Source organism: Solenopsis invicta, chromosome 14, assembly GCF_016802725.1.
Source record: "Solenopsis invicta isolate M01_SB chromosome 14, UNIL_Sinv_3.0, whole genome shotgun sequence".
Classification (NCBI taxonomy): Eukaryota; Metazoa; Arthropoda; class Insecta; order Hymenoptera; family Formicidae; genus Solenopsis; species Solenopsis invicta.
In genome coordinates, this window is record NC_052677.1 from 18095782 (window position 1) to 18117264 (window position 21483).

General features: G+C 30.5%; 1 protein-coding gene across 5 annotated transcripts; it reads left to right on the forward strand.

Moving 5' to 3' along the window:
• The first annotated feature begins 353 nt into the window (after positions 1-353).
• LOC105207739 (transmembrane protein 131) lies at positions 354-21443 on the forward strand. Of its 5 annotated transcripts, none has more exons than XM_026133973.2 (23): positions 354-616; positions 3613-3677; positions 4163-4191; positions 6644-6727; positions 6797-6920; positions 7709-7822; positions 9447-9569; positions 9664-9827; positions 10088-10274; positions 10391-10499; positions 10587-10846; positions 10962-11378; positions 11666-11854; positions 11943-12171; positions 12464-12845; positions 13430-13645; positions 13724-13911; positions 14356-15635; positions 17030-17354; positions 17778-18208; positions 18284-18485; positions 18954-19123; positions 19193-21443. In XM_026133973.2, the coding sequence occupies exons 1-23, from the start codon at positions 523-525 to the stop codon at positions 19280-19282; spliced, it is 5472 nt and encodes a 1823-aa protein (XP_025989758.2). In that variant the 5' UTR covers positions 354-522; the 3' UTR covers positions 19283-21443. The 5 variants fall into 5 exon arrangements, with proteins under 5 accessions (XP_025989758.2, XP_025989759.2, XP_025989761.2 ...); XM_026133974.2 differs by having other exon boundaries at positions 18287-18485; XM_026133976.2 differs by having other exon boundaries at positions 13724-13863; positions 18287-18485.
• Positions 21444-21483: the final 40 nt, after the last annotated feature.

Consider the following 21483-nt stretch of genomic DNA (forward strand, 5'->3'; position numbering starts at 1 on the left):
TTGGATCGTCCAATCAAACCTTTAATTCTAAAAGAATGCACCAATAACAGCAAGTGCTAACGCGGTTCATAGCGGATTAATGACGTCAAGCTCTATTTTAAGTTCTCATTGGATGATTCCAGCATATGACGTCGTTAATCTCTGACTCGGGTTAGGTTAGGTTAAAACCCATTGCACACGAAATCTCTATTATAAAATTTTAAAAGAAGCTTAAAATATTCTTCTTTAAATCTTGGCAAGTTTAATATGAAAAGTTCTTGAAAATATCACGAGAATTTTTGTCATCGGTTTTGGAATAATCGCGGCGGACCGGTGGCACCATCGAGCGGCAGTATCGCTCGTCGTGCTCTGTGGCGCTCTGTGGTCTGTGGCGCGCCACAGCACGGAATCGATATCGCGCGCTTCGATAGTACCGGAGTATGGCCGAAGGCAGACTCTCATGTCCGCTAAAGACGAAATAACGTGCAACGGCAGCAACAGCGGACGCGACAGCAGTGCAACAGCATTAGCCGCGGCGTTATTATGCCCGTGTCAAAGGTATTTTATTGTCTGCTCCTGTTGACGCTATTAGACGCGACGTCGCAGATCCGGCCGTCGCTGCACGGCCACAACAATGGTGAGTTTCTCTCTCTCTCTCACACACACTCATAAACACACACATGCACGATCTTGCTTTTGCTCTTCTCATCTCTTTCCCGCGTGACTATTTCGATGCAGCCGCAAAGCGATTTGCATCTAACAATAACAATCTACGGCGTTGTACGTTTTCACGCGCGAGCGCACGCGGAACTCACCGCGAGGTGCGCGATAAAGACCACCACCATATCCTATAGCTTAAAGAGCTTTTACGACCCCGCGCGATATCGTCAGCGATATACCCATCACGCGAGAACGCGATGACGAAGGTCACGAGCTTTTGTGCACCAAACATCACGGCACGAGTCGTGCCTCTCTTTCTCTCTCGCTCTCTTTACCTTTTTATTAGTGCAGTTTCCACTTCCCGTTTTTCGAATTTCCTAAAGAAATTGTCGCGATAATGAGAAAGAAGCGATATAACCTCTGCGCCGCCGCTCGTCATGATCGCCGTGTTTATGTTGTTGCGCGCGACAACGCGACGTACGACGAGCTTTCGTTTCATCTATCACGAGAATTTGATAACGTTTGTCGCAATGGCAGATAAATTTTAAATAAAAAATGATACACATCAATGTCAAACATTAGTTGTGGATGATAAATCATGGTATTTACTTCTGGGAAAGATTGAGAAATTTTGAAACTTTCAAGGATTTTATCTTTTGTTTTTAAGAATCATGGATTTACATAGGCTTTATTGATACTTTAAGGAAAAAAAATTTGGGGAATTTTTCTTTCAAATTTAAATTCCATTTTTCTTCTGACAAAATTTTTCTTTGATTATTTTTTTTTTATGCAAAATTGATTAACAATAAATATGACATATACATCCATGTACATTATCTGTCATTCAAAAGCTTTTATTAAAATAGAATAGACAATACATTGTTGTCATCATTACGCTGTTTGTTTAATTAGCTTTTGAATTCTGTACTTTCGAGCTACATCTGTGTTGCGTACAGATCTGTAATCATATTTAGTTTGTATTATTTTTTTAGTGCTATTATAATTCACATTTAATATTCAAAACTCAATTGGCTTTTTTTGTTTTGCATAGTTGCAAAACATTAGAAAGTATAATAAAATAAATTTGTATCAAAAAATAATGGAAAGTTACTGATATACTACTTTATTTTCGGGTAATGTTTTAAGAGCTATAAATTCAACTTTAAAAGTATGGAAACAAACTAGAAAATGTTTTCTATTAGATAGTATAGCTAAAAACATATTTTTATAAGTACTATTTTATATTTTGTAATAATTAGTTTTCACAACGTAATCCAAAAAGAACATCTGAGAAATTGAATCTTAAAATTAGCATTGCTAAGCAGCAATGACAGGCAGTAATGACAATTCAGACACAGCTCAGTAGGGAAGGAATGAGAATTATAAAATAAATTAATAAACTGTAATAAAATATATGTTTATGCATTAAACAAAGTTTATAAAATTAAATGAACAGGATTGAATCCTCTCATTGTTATGTTTTGTTGGCAACTTATTAATGAAGCTGTTGCTATTTTTTTTATCTTAAGCTATTAAAGATAATGTAAAAAAATTCATAATACATTTGTTTTGTAGTTGAAGATTTCATGGTTGTTATCTATTCTGATGGAGAAGAGAGGTGTAGCAAGTGGAGAGTTTACACAGACGATTTTATGTTTCAAGCATTACACACTATGAAAAAAATATGGACAAAATTGTTTAGGGAGCTATAAACATGTTAAATGATCTAAATAATATACACTATTGTTTATTATACAATTTGCAAGAGAAAATTATATAAATTTTATTCTTTTTTTAACAATTTGCTTTTAGCAGATTTTCTATATGTAGAAAAAATCTATGAATGTATGAATATATATATATGGCTTTTTATTTTTTGAATTATTTAAGCAGATCATGTTTTTATGAATATTACTAGAATGCAATCTTTAGTTTCTAAAAGAAAAGGGGAGGAAGGCTATGTCATTATTGGCGACTTACCTTTAAATTTATTTTTATTTTGCTGGAATTTTGAATAAAATTTCTAGAAAATTTGGGAATTTTTAAGGAATTCTTTTATAAAATTTGAATAAACTTATTTTGGTAATTGGAAACAAAATACACGAATTTAACAAAATTAATTTACACGGTATCATTTTTATGTAAGAGTATGAAATGTTCACGAATTATACTATCAACGTGGAGTTCTTGGCCAACTAGTCAGGAACCTTAAATAGAAATTTTTTATTTCATATTCTTGTAACTGATTTCAAGATTTTTTCAAACCACTATAATAAAGTATTTTTTTTTTAAGTATTTTTTTGAATTATGATTCTCGTAGCCTTTGGCATTAGCAACAAAATTAAGACTAAAAAATAGCAGAAAACATAATTTTATTTACTTGCGAAAGATACAACTTTGTAGGATCTGGCAACCCCTGCTCAACTTTCGCCTGTTGCTATACGAAATACGATTGACAAAATGCGACGTTATTTGATAAGTTATTACTAGAATTAATAGAATTTATTTATCTTCAGTATAATAAGTTCTTACTATCAAAAACTTTTTTGGGAAGGGGAACCAGTCACTTTTGTGTAACGAATAATTCAAAATTGAAAATTTGTTGGAGTCTTCAAATTGTCCTGATGCCCTCGGTTAACGATCTTATAATTCAATTTAATTTATTATGTTATCCAATTTCTAATTTATCATATATTTATATTAAATAACATAATATAAAATAGATTGCTTGTGTTATTCATGTGATAAAGATTCGTATAAACATAACGTAAATAATACGTAAATAATCCATGTAAACATGTATATAATTTTGAAATGTTCAACACAACTCTGTGTATTATTCTATAATCAATAATTCTATAATAATTTTTTGTCAAGTTAAAAAAAAATTTTTCTCTTTTTGAATTATGTCACTTTTGAAGGAAGAATGTGATATATTTGAATTGTATAAAGATGTATTTTGGTATTTTACAGCCTTTGTTCAGGATGACAACGACGTTCAATATCTTTTGGATAATATGCCAATATCTATGCATAAGGTTAGTAATTTTGTTGTACGCTATGAGTTACACAATTACATTAACTAAGTCTATATTAAAGAATGTTAACTATTCACAAAAAGAATATTTAATGCAAAGCTGTTTGTATTAATAAAGATTTTTGCATTTATTTATCTACATTCTATGGAGAACAACTTTAAATCTAATACCTGTCGAATAATTGTTCTTTATTAACTTTAGACTGCTTATATTTTTTTTATATTAACACTACTCTGGGTGAACGTTTATTCATATAATTATGAATTTTTTATATCCTTTTTTCTACTTTATAGATTGTCAGAATAACTGAACTAATACTCTTTTAATATAGATCAATTAAATGCTATTTTAAGCTATCAAGATTTTGGTAACAAAAACTTGCTAAACTTGAAAAAGATTTGGACGAAAATTCACCCACAGTAGAACTCCAGGATTAAAACAGCATGACATATACGGCAAAGATATATTTCTGTTTTTATTTATAGGAATTTGCTAATACAGTACACGGGGCTGGGTAAGCATAATACTCATTAAGATCACGGTGAGTGGAAGTAGGAAAGGTATTTATTATAATCTCTCTCTTTGATACCCATCTTGTAGAGTTGCACAGGGTATCCTGCGTATGTATTGTGAAAAACCTTGCAAGCTTTGCCGCATTATCATTGTAGGATGAAATTTTGCAGTCGTATACTTTGCCTGTATCTAATTACATGTTTTATCTGCGACCATTATCTTGTTATACTCTTGCTTGATTTATGAATCATAACAAGATTCGCTGAGCCTAGGTGATTTGCAAAAACCGTTAGCAAACCGCAGATAACATAATTCAAACTTTAATATTTATCACATATTCTAAAAAAAGAAATGAAAATATACAAGGTGACCATTAGGAAGTTTGCTGAAAGTAAATATTTATAACTTCCGTATAACGAAGGTTAATATAGGTATATAATCGTATATTCGTCAGTTTTATTTTAGCCGTTATAGAAAGCAATTTACGAAAAGAAACATGAATGATTTTACCATCGAAGAGAAGATATATCTCATTGAGTGCTTTTATGGAAGAGGAAAGATTTACGCAAATACATATCGCAAATTCCGTACAAATTATGAATCGAAACGAGTTGCAAGTGAGAACACATTGAAAAGATTAGATTTTTACTGTTTTATGTAACGGCACGTGGAAATTATATTTCTACCATGTCGCATTGTGTTAATTGTCCCAGATATTCTTAATTTCTTGATATCTTTGTACAGGATTGATAATTTTGTCACATATAGTACATTATTTGACCAAAGACATGATTTATTATATCTGGACCTTTGTTTGGCGTAACGATAGAAAAAATTATTGACATCGAAAAATATTTTGAAGCAAAATTTTTCTATTCGGAAAGCTGTTTAAGTTCGTGGATTAAAAAAAGTAAAGTTTACGGAAAATTGTAAAAAATGTTATAAAGCTACACTCATACAAAATAATAATGTATCAATTGTTAAATCCAACAGCTATAGAGAAGCGAATACAATTTTGTAACACAGTGACCGAAATATTTGAAAACGGAGATTTTAACAAAAAACAAATTATTTTTACAGACAAAGCACATTGTTTGGTGATTGTATGTGAATGAGCAAAATTATCGATTCTTGGAAAAAGAAAATTTATACTTATCCATTACCGCTTCACCCTCAAAAAAATTCAGTACGGACAGTTCTATATAAAAAAATTTATCTGGAATTTTTTAAAGAAAGAATCAGGGGAAAATTATAAACAGCCGTTAGAGACAAAATTCATTTCACATACAAAAAAAGAGACTTAGTAAATTTTTATTTTATGCAAGATGGAGCGACTCCATACCGAACTTTAGAGGTATTCGAAATGATTTATGAAATGTATATAATAGAATAATTGGTTTGAAATATTCTACACTCGTCAATGGAGATCTCGAATGGCCACTCTACTCATCAGATTTAAATTCTTGTGATTGTTTTCTTTGAGAATATATAGAAGATTATTATATATACGTTATATATATATGTACAGTATATACATCATTATATATATGTTATATATATAGAACAATACAAACATTAAAAGATTTGAAACTACCTGTTCGAAAATGTATTTAGGCCATTTTTTTTATCCATGTTAGTATGTGTATTCAATAGTTTTTGGAAACACATTGATTATTGTATAAATTCAGACGGTCATTATTTCGAAAACATCACTAAATCACACCTATAGCCAATTTTTCTTTTTTATTTATCTTAATAAATTTATAGACATATATTTTGTTTTGTATTATGTTGCAATAAAACGATGGTCTTTCTCTACAAAATGGTATTTAATTTATTTCATTCTGTTGTTTATAAAGTGGCAGCTATTTAGTTTCAACAACTTAATGGTCATTTTGTATTTAGCTGCCTGATAAATTTAAGATAAATTTTTTGTTGAAATATACATTGTATAAAAGTACATCTATTAAAAAGGTTAAGAGCGTTAAACATTAGATATTTTAGCTGAATAAGACCCACTTAATTTATTTTATTTTGTAATTAATATTGATTAAATTAATATGTATATTTTGTTAAAACTCTAATACAATTGAAAAAATGAAGTAAGTTCTATTACATTTAGTTTAGATTCTTTATAATATAAATTATTATTATATAGAATTATTATTATTATATAATTTGTTTTGTGCTGTTAAATAAAAAAAATCTATATATTGGAGCAAATGCATCATGAAAGTCATCTACCGAATAATCATTTCATCATGTCATTTTAATAAGAAAAGCTGGAATTCTAAATATCGCTTTACTAACAGTGTATCAAACTGATTTTCTTGAAACTAATTTTTCTCGTACCTTTCCTATTTTCAATTTTCACTACCAAAAGTATTCATTTAAATTAAACAAATGTACTAATATAATATAATTTTTAAACGACATTGTTTTATTTTTATTAGGGATGCTACATCGGACGAAGATAAAATGGAAAATTTATTCTCTCACATTTCTTTTGAGCCAAGTATCTTGGACTTCAAAGAAAGGTATCATTTAACGTGCTGTCACAATTCAGTAGATTGTAAAGGTTAAATTATAACAGTATAATCTTTTAGACAACTTGGTAGTCCTCACCAAGAGACTGTGATCATGTTTAACAAGGATCACAATAAAACTGTACATCTTTCATCAATATCAGGAAACACACGTCATTTCCATTCATCGTTTTTTCAAAACAAAGTAAGTTATTGAATAGTGTAGTAATTTCAGAGTAAGAAATAAATAAGTTAAAACACAGATATTGGACAGATTATATTTAATGCTTATAATGCTTTATAGAGTTGACTAATTTATGATCTTTAAATATCCAATTTATTTTATGTAACACAATTAAAATCTAGATAGTAAACGGTCATAATAGATTTTATTGCTTAATAATATATTTTGTTTGTGATTTTTATATATTTTATAGTTCTTTAAAATTGCACACTGTTATACATAATATTTGAAGTGCTTTGGTCTTGAAATATTATTGAGCAATAATTCTAGAATAATTCAGAACAATGTACTTGTAGAGATGCTCCATTGTTTTTCTTTTTTGGATTTAATTGGACGTTTTAAAAATGTATCTTATAATTTTTTAAAAATTATATCTTATTGTTCTTGTTCCCGAATTTGAAAAAAAAATAGCTTGATGGGAAGAAATTTTCATCGAATTCTGAAGTGCAAAATATTGTGAACTATTTCTTTAGTTTAGACAAAAGTTTTTTTTACCGATAATATGAAAGATTTAGAAAAACATTGGAATAAGTGCATCGAGTTAAAATAAGATAATTTTGAAAATTAAATTTTATTTTTCTCCAAAAATTTATGCTTTATTGGTTAGGTTGAAAAATTTTTAATTTATCCACGTATTATTTATTATTTTATATATATATATATATATATATATATATATATATGTATACATATAATCTTTAAAAGAAATTGTGAATATTTAATTATTTATTATTAATTTTTTTTATCAGGTTATTCCACCACTGGGGAACACAACATTTAATGTTGTATTTCTTGGTCGAGACGAAGGTGATATTGATACACACCTTTTTATACATACTTCAGATGGGACACTAAAGTATCAGGTAATAAGTTTATCTCGATTAAAGGGATGTTAAAGTAGCACAAATTATCGACATTTTACAATGACTGGAAATCTTTGAATTGGTTTTACAGGATCAAAAAAAACTTTTTAGAATTGAAATACGCGTAAAAAGAACAAGTGCAATGATACATTTTACAAGAAAATCGAATAAAAAGTTAAAAATCATTAAAAAATTACTCGCACAGTTGTCACTTGAGATTAACTTCACCTTAATACAGAAACATTTTCAACAATGTGTAAAATAAAAATTGGTAAAAATGTTAATTTATTTAAAAGATATAAGATAATGAAAGAGAACTTTCAAAAAAATTTTGTACACAATACTGTAACTCAAGATGATCAGAAACAAAAATTTTGAATTGTATTAATAGTATGGATAATAGATGTTAGATTTTTTTATGAAAATATTGTAAATTGATAGAATGGATAAAGTTTAAAGTTAACATTATATATCTTCACAAGAAATCAGTTTTTAGTTATCACGGGAAGAAACATTTATTTAAAAAAATTTTTAAAGATTGTTCCTTAGATAGACGTATATTAAAAATAAATGTTAAAGTATAATTTAATGTGTCAAATAATTTTTGAAATATTGTGCACACAGATTTTGATAATATAATTTTGAGAAAAACACATTAAAAATTTATAATTATACATAATTATTTTTTTTGTTGAAGATATATAGAAGACACATTGTTAAAGATACAGAAATAAAATTTAAAATTAATCTAGTGCATAATTTTTACCAAAAATTTGTAAAAATAATTCTGTTTTTGCGTGTAAAACAAAGTGAAAGGTTTTTTAAGTCTGATTTGTGAAGACCATAACTGTTAACTTGTATTGAAAAGTTTAATACTAGGATTTGATTGCTTTCTTTCATAATGACTTACTTAACAAAAGCATTGAGACTTCAATTAAATTTTATCCAAAGCCTTTATTATTAAGTAAAATCAGAGAAATTTCTGATTATGAAGATTTTTATAAGATTTTAATAAGATTTTATTAGTACTCGACAAATTTTGAAATTAAAAAAAATTTTTTGTGTTTTTTTTCTTTTTTTAACAAAATTTCTTTTTTTTTCTTGATATACACAATCGATTTTAGTAATAAATATAGCATGCACTTTCACATACATTTTTATTTAACTTACGAGTTTTTTTTTTTTTTAATGAAAAAATTAATGACAATGCATCGTAATCTTTGATATTTAATCATCTTCTGAATTCTGTTCTTCCAGTGAACTAGATCCATATATTGCGAACAGATCGTTATGTACTATATTTTAGTTCATATTTCACTTTATTCTTTTCTCTTAAATTTAATATTTCAAATTTAAGTATCTTTATGATTATATGATTAAAAGATATCTATTAAATAGATATAATACAATAAATTTATTTTAGTGTTTCATTAAAGAATTCTCTCTAATCGTACTTTTAAATAAAGTTTCTGGAAAATTTGGAAGGGAATTCTTTTAGAAAATTTGAGTAAACATCCTGTTACCGGTTTCGACATAAATTAACGGTTACAACTTCTACAAGCTAGATTTTATAGTATTGATACCAAATATATACATACACCTATAATGACATTGTAATTTACAGGTCAAAGGAATAAGTGTCAGTAGTCCTTATAGACTCAGACCTGTAGTTGATATCAAGTTACCATTAAATGCGTCTTTTACACCTCTTATATACATGCACAATCCACATCCAGAAGCTTTACAAGTGCGTACAAATATTCACTACATAATTTCAAATATAAGTTGTAATTATAATAATTATATAATTTTTCTTTATCTGTTGCTGTCCGAAAATCAAGGTGATGGAAGTATATAGTAGTGGCGGAGATTTTCAATTAGAATTACCATCAGGCGAGCCAGAAGGCACTCGTGAATTGTGGGAAATTTTACCTTATCAAACGAAGCCTATCATCAGACTAACTTTTAATGCTTACGCAGAAAAGAATCATACAGCATATATTAGGTGAGTACATAAAATATAGACTATTTATATGAAATATTACGTATATTTTTCAACAAAACTTAAGTGACTTTTCTTTGTGATTGCATGGTTAAGAAATATCAAAGATATAATAAAATAAAAATATTTTAAAATTGGTTTAAAAAAGCTTCTAATTTTGTTTGGAATTTTGAACAAAATTCCTGGGAAATCTCAGGGAATTTTTTTATAAAATTTGAGTAAACATTCTATATTTAAATATATTCAATTAATGTATGTTGCAGATTTAAAGTGAATAATACTGCTGAGGTTCTCGTGGTAGCAGTTGAGGTAGAAGTCAAAAGTGGAGCTGGTCTTCATTGGGGTGGAAGTTCTGGAATAATTAATTTAGGTATGGGCGGTTCGTTGCAGCCGCCTATTCGTCATCCTATTGCTTTAAAAAATTCAGCAAAGAAAGCAATTAAAGTTGTGGTAAGTTGTGTCAACAAAAAATTGTCGAAATATTATCGTGTATAGAACCTCGACATAGAAAAGAGACTCGAGGTTAATTTCAAGATAATATTAAGCAAACGAAATGATTTTTGTAGAATATTATAAATACACCTGTATCAAAAGCATTAAAACTGCATTTTGAGCCAGCAATAATTCCAGGAGAGACAGATATACCAATCGCCATTGGAATGCTGATTTACGATTGTAAGATGCAACATTGTCTAGTATAGAAAAATATCTCACGATTATATGCCGCTACTATTTAAAATAATTCCATATTAATTTTCTCAGGGAAAATCGGTTTGGACTTGCAACATTTTAAAGGCAAATTGATAATAAAAGCAATAGGTCCAGGTGGTTCTAGTCAGAAATTAGCGATTCCCTGGGTAGCCCAAGTGTTGCAGGGTGGATTAGAAGTAAACACATCGATTACGCACTATTGCTCTCCACAATCCAATCAGGCCCGGAACTTTAGCGTGGTGAATAAATTTAAATTACCGTTAGCTATTACGAATGTCACGATGTGTTCGAACGCGAAATCGCTTTTTACGGTAAGAATCATTACTTTTTTTTAACGAACATTGAATATAATCTTTTTAGTTCTCAATTTATATTTTTTTTCTCAATTTTCTTCTGAGACGAAATAATTTGTGCGATTTCTTCCAGATAAAAGATTTTACTCCTAGAGTAATAAAACCTGAACAAAAGGTCAATATATTTTCTTTACAACTTGCCAAAGAAAGAAAGAGTGATAATGTGAAAATGGAGTCGTCGATATTAATACATTCAAATGTATCGGTGACTGAAGTTCCAGTGTTGAGTTATGACGGCAAACTAAGAAAAGTTATGCCGGGCGAGAAGCAGGATGACATGGGAACAATGAATTTCGGTACTGTGGGAAGCGGTACCGAAAACGAGGCGATTTTTGCGCTGGAGAATCAGAATCCCGTCAATGTGGAACTACACAGCTGGGGTGTGAATATGCCTGGTGCGGTCTTGGAATTGATGGGTTGTCAAAACGGTCCTGCAGACTTGTTGGATAAGGAATTTCGAAATATAACTGTATGCAGTCATTCTGGAAATGTGAGTATCGCGCAATAAATTGGGGTTGGAATTGGAATTTTTAAGGACTGTTTATTGTTATAAGGGTTTATCACATTTCAATAAAAGTAAAATCTCAAGCTTTTAATGGAAAAAGCATATAAAATCAGATTTTCAATATATGTGGTAGTCAATAATTAGATCTCATTTACCCTATGTATTTATTTACATTGCTATAATTTTCTATATAAATTTTCTAAATATATTTTCTAAATATAATTTTCTATATAAATTTTCTAAATATATTTATATATAAATTTTTACTTCAGCAATATATAAAACCGGAGTTTCTGGCGATCTTTAAGATTAAAGTGAAGACTCCCATGGTCGAAGAAGACACGATTGTTGGCGACGTTTTTGTGCGAACGACCTACGAGCGATTTACCTTGCCAGTGTATATGCGAGTTGCACATGGCAAAATTTCCTTGAAGAAGCTCATTTTTACTGATTGTTTCCCTGTGAGTTGTAATCTATCTTTTTGAAACTAATGCTTTTTTTAATGAGATACTTCCACGTAACTTTACATGATTTTTCAATGTCAAACAGGGATCGATCTGTATGCAACAAGTGAAAGTGCACTCTACATTCTCAAGACCAATGGAAGTAACACACATTGCACCCATAAATAAGGATGATAGGATAAAGTATATCCCATTGGAGGAAGCTACAATGCCTGTCATATCCAAGGGCGAGAATAATGTCGGCTCGATACAAATCGACCCTTCAATGACTTGCAAACAGCAATGTTATCTAGGTTTATCACTGGACACTAACAGTAAGCAATACATTTCATATATCTGTATTTCGCTATTTACAGATTTGAAATGCATTGTATTTTCATTTTTTACTTATTTAATTCTTGTGGAAATTTTATATTTTATTTATTTTCTGTTTCTTTTACTGGAACAAAATTGTTCATAATGTAACGCTGCTAGCAGAGAATGATTTGGCGCCATGATCCATATTTAAATAAGAAATAGACTTATTTAATTTTTGTAGGAAATACTTTAATTATATTAGTCAGTATTATATGTCAGTTTAGTTATGTAGTTGCTTTTTATTTATAGCGGGTAATCAGTGGTTGAACACGATGAGCCTTCCCTCGCATACTCGCGACTCTGACTTGAACTTTCTGAACATGCGACACGTTCGCTTTATCAATTCCACTGCGGATGGTTCATGGGAAAATATCACGATGCGCTTGGATACGACCGAAGTGCGCGGTCATAAATTTTACGTGAACATCAAGCCGTACTGGCCAAGCTTATTGGCCAGTTCCAATAGCATAAAAAACAAGAGTATCCTAATGTTTCCACTGACTCAGGTCGGAAACACGTCATATCGAGCAATTAAGCTGTACAATCCGAGTGCGAGTCTGTTGATAGTTCAGCTGGTTATGGATTGGAGTTATCCTCAAGGGGCACGTCTTTACCACTCCTTGCCAATGAAGTACGTAATTGATTTCAATTTGATTAAGGAAGTTCTCCAGCTTTATTTAATATTTTAAAGATGCAAATGCCAAAAGTTTTTGTGTTCAAAATTTAAGCATTAAAAAAAACTATAATTTGTTATTTAAAAAATTTCTTTGCAATATTGATAAATATTGATGTGAAAAAAATTGAAAAAAATGGAAATTGTTTATAGTAATGATTTAAATGTAATAACAAGCGATGCCATATTAACATGATGTTATATTTAAAAAGAATTGTATAATTCGTGAACATTTTATTCTTTCAACTCTGATCTTATAAACATAGTTTTTTAAAATTATATATTTTATTTGCAATTAAATTATTTGAATCTTTTTCCTATAGATTTCAATGCTATTTTATATGAATAAAGTTGTTTAAAGAAAACTATGATCACAAAATTTTAAAAAAATTCAGGAACGTTTATACATATTAATATTAAATTTCTTAAAATTTTATTGAATTTTTTTCTTATGTATAAAAACTAAAGAACTTTATAAATAATAATTTCACAAATTAATTTTTATTTTGGTAAAAAATTAACAACGAAAAATTTGATACTAGATTTAAGCCTGTGTGCGCGCAATGTTCATCCACGATTCCAGAGGAATTCAAACTAGAAGAGAGCGCGAACGAGCGAGAATTGTTTGAAAAACAATGGGGCATAACAATAGCGCCTCAATCACTTTCTTTTTATTTAAACCCTTTGGAAACGAGAACGGTTCGCGTAGCATATACACCCTTTTCCACTTCGACATCGTCTGGTTTTTTATATATTAGGTAAGTAATGCGAAGGGGGGGGGGCAGAATATAATGCACGTGCTTCATATATTGATACATGTTTTGTTGGCTTTCCAGAAATAATATGACTATTTTAGAAGTTCTACGTTTGAGCGGTCGAGGCGCGAGCGCACAATTTAGATTTGGCCATCGCAAACCGGGATCAACTACGCCTTTATTGTTTGAACTGACGGACAAGCATCTTAAAGATTGTGAACGTATGTACGTTTCTTCATCTTCGTTTTCTTATACTCTAGGAAAAAGAGGCAAGATATACATCTTTTTTTACATGTTTAATTTATTGTCTTGTTAAACCCGTAAAACATGTTTTAAATCAATGTTTTCTTGTATCGTGTATATCGCTCATTTGCTACAATGACAGAATTAAAAAATTCTTGTTGCTTGTCCGCAAAGAAAAAAATTCTGGTCAAAATATAATACACTGAATAAAGAACTAATGAAACTTTTATTTTCCGTACAATCAGTAGATCAAATCAATACAGTAAAATCACATTTAAAAATTATATAAAAGTTTTAATGATTTAAAACTTTTAAAACATTTTTTTTTTTTTGGGAATTCTCAAGAAATTCTTTTATAAAATTTGAGTAAACACTCTGTGTAACAACTGAGCGATATTTCCTCGGTAATTTTAATTTTATTTTAATTATTGAAAGATAGAGATTTTCTTTATACCGCTTCCCTTTCCCAGGAGATCGCAGCAAACTTGTCACGACTCTTAGTGTAAAGCGATCTTTTACGGCCAGAAATACGGGGGAGCTGCCGATCGAGATTTACGGATTTTACATCAACGACTGGCACTGTGAAGGCTACGGTTTCAAAGTGCTCGATTGCTCGCCTTTCAAGTTGAGTCCGAATGCCACGAAAAGAATCGAGATAGCATTCACACCGGACTTCACGCTGTCTCGCGTGGAACGGAAGTTGTTGGTGATGACGAGCATGGGACCGGACGCTGGTGAGAACGTCGAGAACGGCGTAGTAATACTTAACTTGCTGGCGACTCTGCCGGCACACTCATTGAACTTATGCGCGTCGGTACTCGCCAGACCGCCGTGGGAAGGCGCAGTACAAAAGGCTGCCCTCATCCTCTCATCGGTGCTGATGTTGTGCGTCGCTGTGGTTTCGTTTCTCGAAGCGGACCGAATATTACGGGAAGGTTTGGCTAATTACTCAAAAGAGAATCCGGTGCAACCGCCACTAGATCTGAGACTGCTGTCGCACAACACGACGCAGGGAGGTGGTGGTAGTTGCATCGGTAACAAAAACGAGAAAACTGTGACGAACGATGAGAAAAGCAAGACAATGAAGAAGGACGAGGCATTTCCCGACTGGTCATTGATGAACGTGAAAAAGTGTAAGGATAAGGATGTGCAAAAAGGATTGAAGATCCCAGACTGGTCCGCCGAGGAAGAACGTAGATTCAAATTGGATACCGAGTCCAAGGATCTGCTATCCTTCAAACGCTGCGAGGAAACATCTAATGTAGATAATATTAACGCCGCAAATGCAACAAACACGTGCATGTCGAAGAAAAAGAATAATAAGAAACAGAATAATGCTCAAGAGGTTCAGTCAGACAATTGCGTAACAAATGACACGCTCACGGACGCTCAGTTGATTCAAGAGAAGAAATATATTGTCAATGCGGTTACAAAATCGAGTCCGACATCGAACAGAAAAGGAAAAACAATACAATCAACACAGTCGAATATTAAAGAAGAATCAAAGTTAAATGATCACGAAGTTCAAATGGACGCGGTGATAATCAATAACAATCGAACTAATAAGTCTGACAAGCGCAATAAGCAGACGAGTAGCAATGGAAACAACAGTAGTAACCACACTAATCATGTTTCACTGAAAAAGCTCGAACCGGCGAGCACTCAAAAAACCATTCAACTTTCAGAAGAGGAAACTTCATCCACTACAACAGAGAGTTCGACTCACGATGAAACATCGACATCGTGTAAGGTAAGTCCTAATTATGTTGAAAGATTAATTACAATTTTATTTTAATTTTATATAATTTTTGCAATTGTATTTTATTTTATTTTTTTTAATTTTACATCAGTACTAAAATGATTCTACAAATATTAATGTCTGCAAATGGAATATGACAGATTTACAAAATTAATGAAATTATTTTGTTTATAATGAACTTTTTGTCAGAATTAAAGATGTTTTAGCTATACAGTACCAATTATTAAGTCGACAACTTAGAGGCCCAACTTAATCCTCGACTCCTATATTTAATCAACTACACCTATTCAAATTAAAATTTTTTTCCCGTCATATAGTAAGCTTAGGTTTATTTTTTTTTCTAATTAACGACAAAAAATTTTGGTTGCAAATGCTCGAATTTTCTATTCAGAAATATAGCATGTCAAAATTACAGAGTTTCACAAATACATAGGTGGAGAGAAAGGTAACCAAAAATAAATGTGAGGAGCTAGGGTTAAACTCCATTCTTTCTTTATATAGTTTACATTACTACTTTACTTACTAAAGCAATTATATAAACAATTTAATACAAATGTAAATTAAATATTGATTTACCAAAATAGTTAAAATTATTTTGTTCATAATGAAATTTTTGTCCCAGAATTAAGGCTCCTGACTCCTCAGCCGAGAACTCCGCGTTGACGGTAGCGACATTTCGTCGCGGACAAAATTAGAACTAATACACGTGAAACGTGACAGAATGACGATGAAATGTTATCGTGCATGTCATTTTGTTATTATGTGTTTCATTGTAAAAACATGACTTGTCTCGTATTTACCAAATTCGTAAAAATGGACCGCGAGTAAAGTTTCTTTGAATTTTATACATAAAAGTACATTTTTCACTCCTTTTAATAGCTATCCGTGTGTTTTCCTGTCTGAATAGACGTCACTTTACGTGCTTTTTACGACTATTTATTGACTGCTAGGCGAAAAAAGGATAGTCGTGACCGATATTTAGAAGTGTTTTAAAGCCATCTGATTAGTCTGTTTTATCCAAATTGGCATTATTTAGAAATGGCACGTCGGACAAAATTATGTGCCCATGTGTTTTCCTGTTTCAATTGCTTCACTTTACATGCTTTTTACAACTATTTACTGATTGTTAGGCGGAAAAAGGATAGTCGTGACCGATATTTAGAAGTGTTTTAAAGTCATCTGCTTAGTTTGTTTTATCCAAATTGGCTTTATTTACAAATGGCATGTCGGACAAAATTACGTGTCATTTCACGCAATTTCTCGCTTCTGACGTCACGACTTCAATATGGCCGCGGCGAGTACTCAGGAGCCTTAAAATATTAATTATTAATTACAAATGCAAGTTTTTTTCTAGCCATTTATAAAAAAAATTTTTCTTTTCTTAGAGTTTTGATCAACCGTGCGGAAAGCAAGAGAAGCTACAAAGAAAGCCGATATCTAAGAAAAGCAAACCTCAGTCTATTCCTCCTGTGCCATGCATAGATTATAAGGACAACTATGAAGGTGACTGTGATGACGATGAGTACGACAAAGAAAAGCAGAATAATCCAAATAGATGGAAAACAAACACTACTAGGTCCAGCACAAAGCATATTCATACCTCACGTACCGTCGAATCATCTTTTAAGTTATCACGTCAAAATAAGAATACACCGCGAAAGGAGAAGACGATGCAGAAGCGTCGCGTAGCTGACAAGATACATGTTAAATGTATGTTACGTATGTATAACGTAATTGAAATGCATTAGAGAGAGAAAGTTACAGAATACTTTTTTAACCCTCATCGTGTTACATGTTTTTTGGCATCCATTAAATGTAAAAGGGGATTATTAATGTCTAACATGGTTTTTTTAAGTGATTCAGAAAATATTAAAAAATGTAGCTTAACTATTCTAAATGAAGAATAAATGGAGGATTTATACATTATTTAACAAATCTATTTGTTTAAATATTTTATTTTTGCAAATATATAAATCAAAATATTCATAATTTAAAAAATTGCCTGGACAAAAATGACTGCTCTTTACACGATGAGAGTTAATGACATAATAACGTAATAATATAATAAATTAATAACGTAAAAATATACATATCTTACTATATAAAAATATTCATTTTTACTTATTATTGCAGCCCCTCCTGCAAACGGAAATATAAGTCAAAAAGATGATGTAACGCGCATTATTGGAACAATGCCCACCATATTGCCACCTCCGCCCTCCTGTTGGGGCGAAAACAGAGCTAAGTTCAGTGATGTAGTGGCGCGAAATCCAGAGATTGTCTCTCTGTTCTCTAATTTAAATCATGTGAATCACAAGAGTCAAACGAGTACATCGAATTTATCCGCCACATTTAATGCTGATGTCAAAGACGTTCAATATGTTAAGCCACAATCGACGCAAGAGTCACAAACGCCAAAGGAATATAATTTAATGTCAAATCCAGCCCCTCTTTGCAATACGACCGTGAACAAGAACAAATCCTTCGATCAAGAGCCTTTGATTTTGCAGTCCGATTTGCAACATTCGAACAGTTATTTCATTAATACTTTCACAGAACATCCAGTAAGTTTTGCAATTTAAATTAACTTCATCTCTTTGAATATCATGTGAAAAGATTCAATTGTCAAATTATATCAGCAGTTTGAATGCGAGCTGGTGCCGTACGACGATCTTCCAGAAACTGACGAACCTTTAGTAGAATTGGAGAATCCTGAAGAAGATACGCGGTGCCAATTATGGGAAGACCCTAGTCCTATGATTTTATTATCGGATAATACAAACGGATTTCAACTGGAGTCGCCAAAAACGTCGGAAAAACCTGTTTTGTCTGACTTAAAAGGTATATTAGCCTATTTAGAAAGATATTTCTTTTAGGACTTCTCTTATTATTTATTATCTAATTATCTAAATTATAATATAAATGATACATTTAAGGATCTCTAGTCTTTTCACATAAGAACTCGAAATATCAAATTTTGAAAATATTTATAATTAATATACAGATATTTAGGAATTTAAAAAAAGTTAACCTTTTTTTTAAATAAATATCTTTCTAAAGCAGCACAGAATATTATGGAAGAGATTTAATCCCAAACAAAATATAAGAATTTTTAAACACTACTCATAAAGAGGAATAAAATTTAAAGAATATTTTGAAATTAAATAAAGTTTAAAATATCAAATTATCAATTAATATTTTGACATGCTTAAATTTTGTCCATTATTATTTTAAAAATGCCAAAAACTTCTATATTAAAAAGATACATGAATGAGAAGTCACATGTGCAATTATAACATATACTTACAGATAATTGGACGATTGATACCAATTGGGAACCATTACACACGAGAGCAGCGGTTGGAGAAGAACGTAGTGGCGCATGGGGAATTAATACAGGAGGAGTATGGGCTGCGGCACCTTGGGGTGCGGCCGCACCTCCTATATCACAAACATTGCAGTCCGAGACGGACACACAAGTACGTGTGTCGCGCAATAAATATAAAAAGAAATCTTTTTCACGTAATTATTTTCTATTATCGTTCCAGGAAAGATCGGGATTCGATCCATTCCGTTCGCTCAGCACAATATGGACGCCATCATCGACTGAAACGTGGAGGACGAAACGCGAGAATTAATGACTTGGAATTTCGAAGTTTTTATCTTGTGATATCTTACATTTGTTTCGCGATTTTTTGATGAAAGAAAATAACGACAGTCTTAACGACAGTGAAGCAATTGCCGCGATCACGAAAATGGATTTGGAATTACGGAAATTGTTATGTTTTGTTGCTATTGCGCTATGCGTACTTTGTGATATATAATTGTTTACTATTATGTTGTAACGCAGGTGAATAGTCTCTCAAACGAATTATTTTCATACAGTCTAAACCAAAATTTAGATGTTACTTCTTATTTTCTATTATTTCGTTATTTAAAGCAACTAACGAGATACTTTATTTATAAACAAGTATAAACAAATCCGGACAACACAAATCCAAGATTGAGAGGTAAGACTAGGCTGCGTTCGAATATCATTCGAGTTCTGCCCTGTATCATTTTATCCTTGTTTAATATTTGATGAACAAGGATGAAATAATATATGGAGACACGAATGATGTTTCTGAACATATCCCTGGTATTATGCCGTATTTCAAAATTATGTCTACATGGATTATTTACATTTATGTTTATATGAATCTTACATGTAGATAATATAAGCGAATGAACTATAAATTCAATAACAATACAGAAAAAAATAATTAAATTTTAAGATCTGTTGATCTGACTTAATACTGATAATAAAAATATCTATAAAGAATTTTCTCTTAATATCACGATAATCATGAGACAACATAAACACTGCAGATTTTTACTTTAAAATTTTAATAAAATTATAATACAATTTTTTGATGTCCATGTTGTCCCATAATTTTAAAAGTAAATTGTAAGAGGAAATTCTCTATATAAAAATATTAATGTGTATAATGTTAAAAATTTTAAAAATTACAGTGAGTAAAGATGTATCAAAACTTGAGCAGAAACAAAATTTGAGCAGAGTATATATAGAAAAATATTCTCTAAAAAAAGCGATTACTCAATTTTTAGTTTTCTTCTTTTCTTAAAATACACTCGTCATTTAGATGAAACAAGCAGTGTTTATTTAAAATAAACTATATATCCACAAAAAATATATACTTGAAATAAGTAAATATTACTTATTTCAAATATTTTATAAATTCATATATTTGCAAATCTTTCATAAACATTGAATTTGCTCAAAATATGTTCTGAATCCTAGCAATTATGTAATATTTATATCAAAAATATCAAATTAAAATAAAAATTCGATTTGTTTATTCTGATTTTTTTTTCGATACAATTTTATATTTTCCGAAAAAAATTCTCTTTTTTTTTTAAGTATATGATAATAAGTTTTTCTAAAATTCTCATGACGAATATATTTTAAGTCAATTATCAAGAAAATATTCTTTGTTAAAAATAATAGTTATTAAAAGAAAAGAAAAGTAATTGACTAATCACTTTTTTTGAAAGCATTTTTCTACTATTTTCTATATAATGGCAGAAAAGTAAACAATTTCATACAGCCAGTAATAGATATTTGATAATGTCAGCAACCGCTGCCAAAAATATGATAAAGCTTGTTACAAGTTCGCGAGCAAATTGACGGCAAAAAAACTTACATCTCAAAGATGTTTTACGTTCGGACTTTGTGTTGTCTGAGAAAGTACTTGCAGGATAATTGGTTTTTTTTTTTTTTTAAGGATTGTCATATAGTGAACATGATCAATTACAGTGAAATAATATATATGGAATTACAAAATCAATATAAAAAAAGTGAAAAAAGAAATACAGTTTCATATTATAATCGCAGCACGTATTAATTTAAAGAAACAACTATATGATTATACATTGCTTAATACGGAAATTTATAATTTGCTCCTTGACACACATACTATACTCCTTCTCTTCTCTTACGATGTTACCCGTGTATGTATAATGCAAGGAAAAAGAAGAAAGAAAAAAGAGAGCTATCATAATACATATTCGAAAGTTCTCAATTTTGATATTAACCGTGAGTGATAATTAAGTTATTTGAGATGAGTGAGAACTGTGATTTTTTATAGTCTTGACTTGTAGAAAATATCTTCAAGTAAATTTTCAAGAAATGATGAGAGTTTACAAGTTGCGTCGTATTGACAAAATACGAGGTTAAAGAAATGTGTACCTATTCTTCAAGACTGGTAATCGTTGTGTTTTAATAAAGAAGTCACAAAAGAAAAGAACAAGAATGTTTTGTATTTGGAAAAGTAGAAAT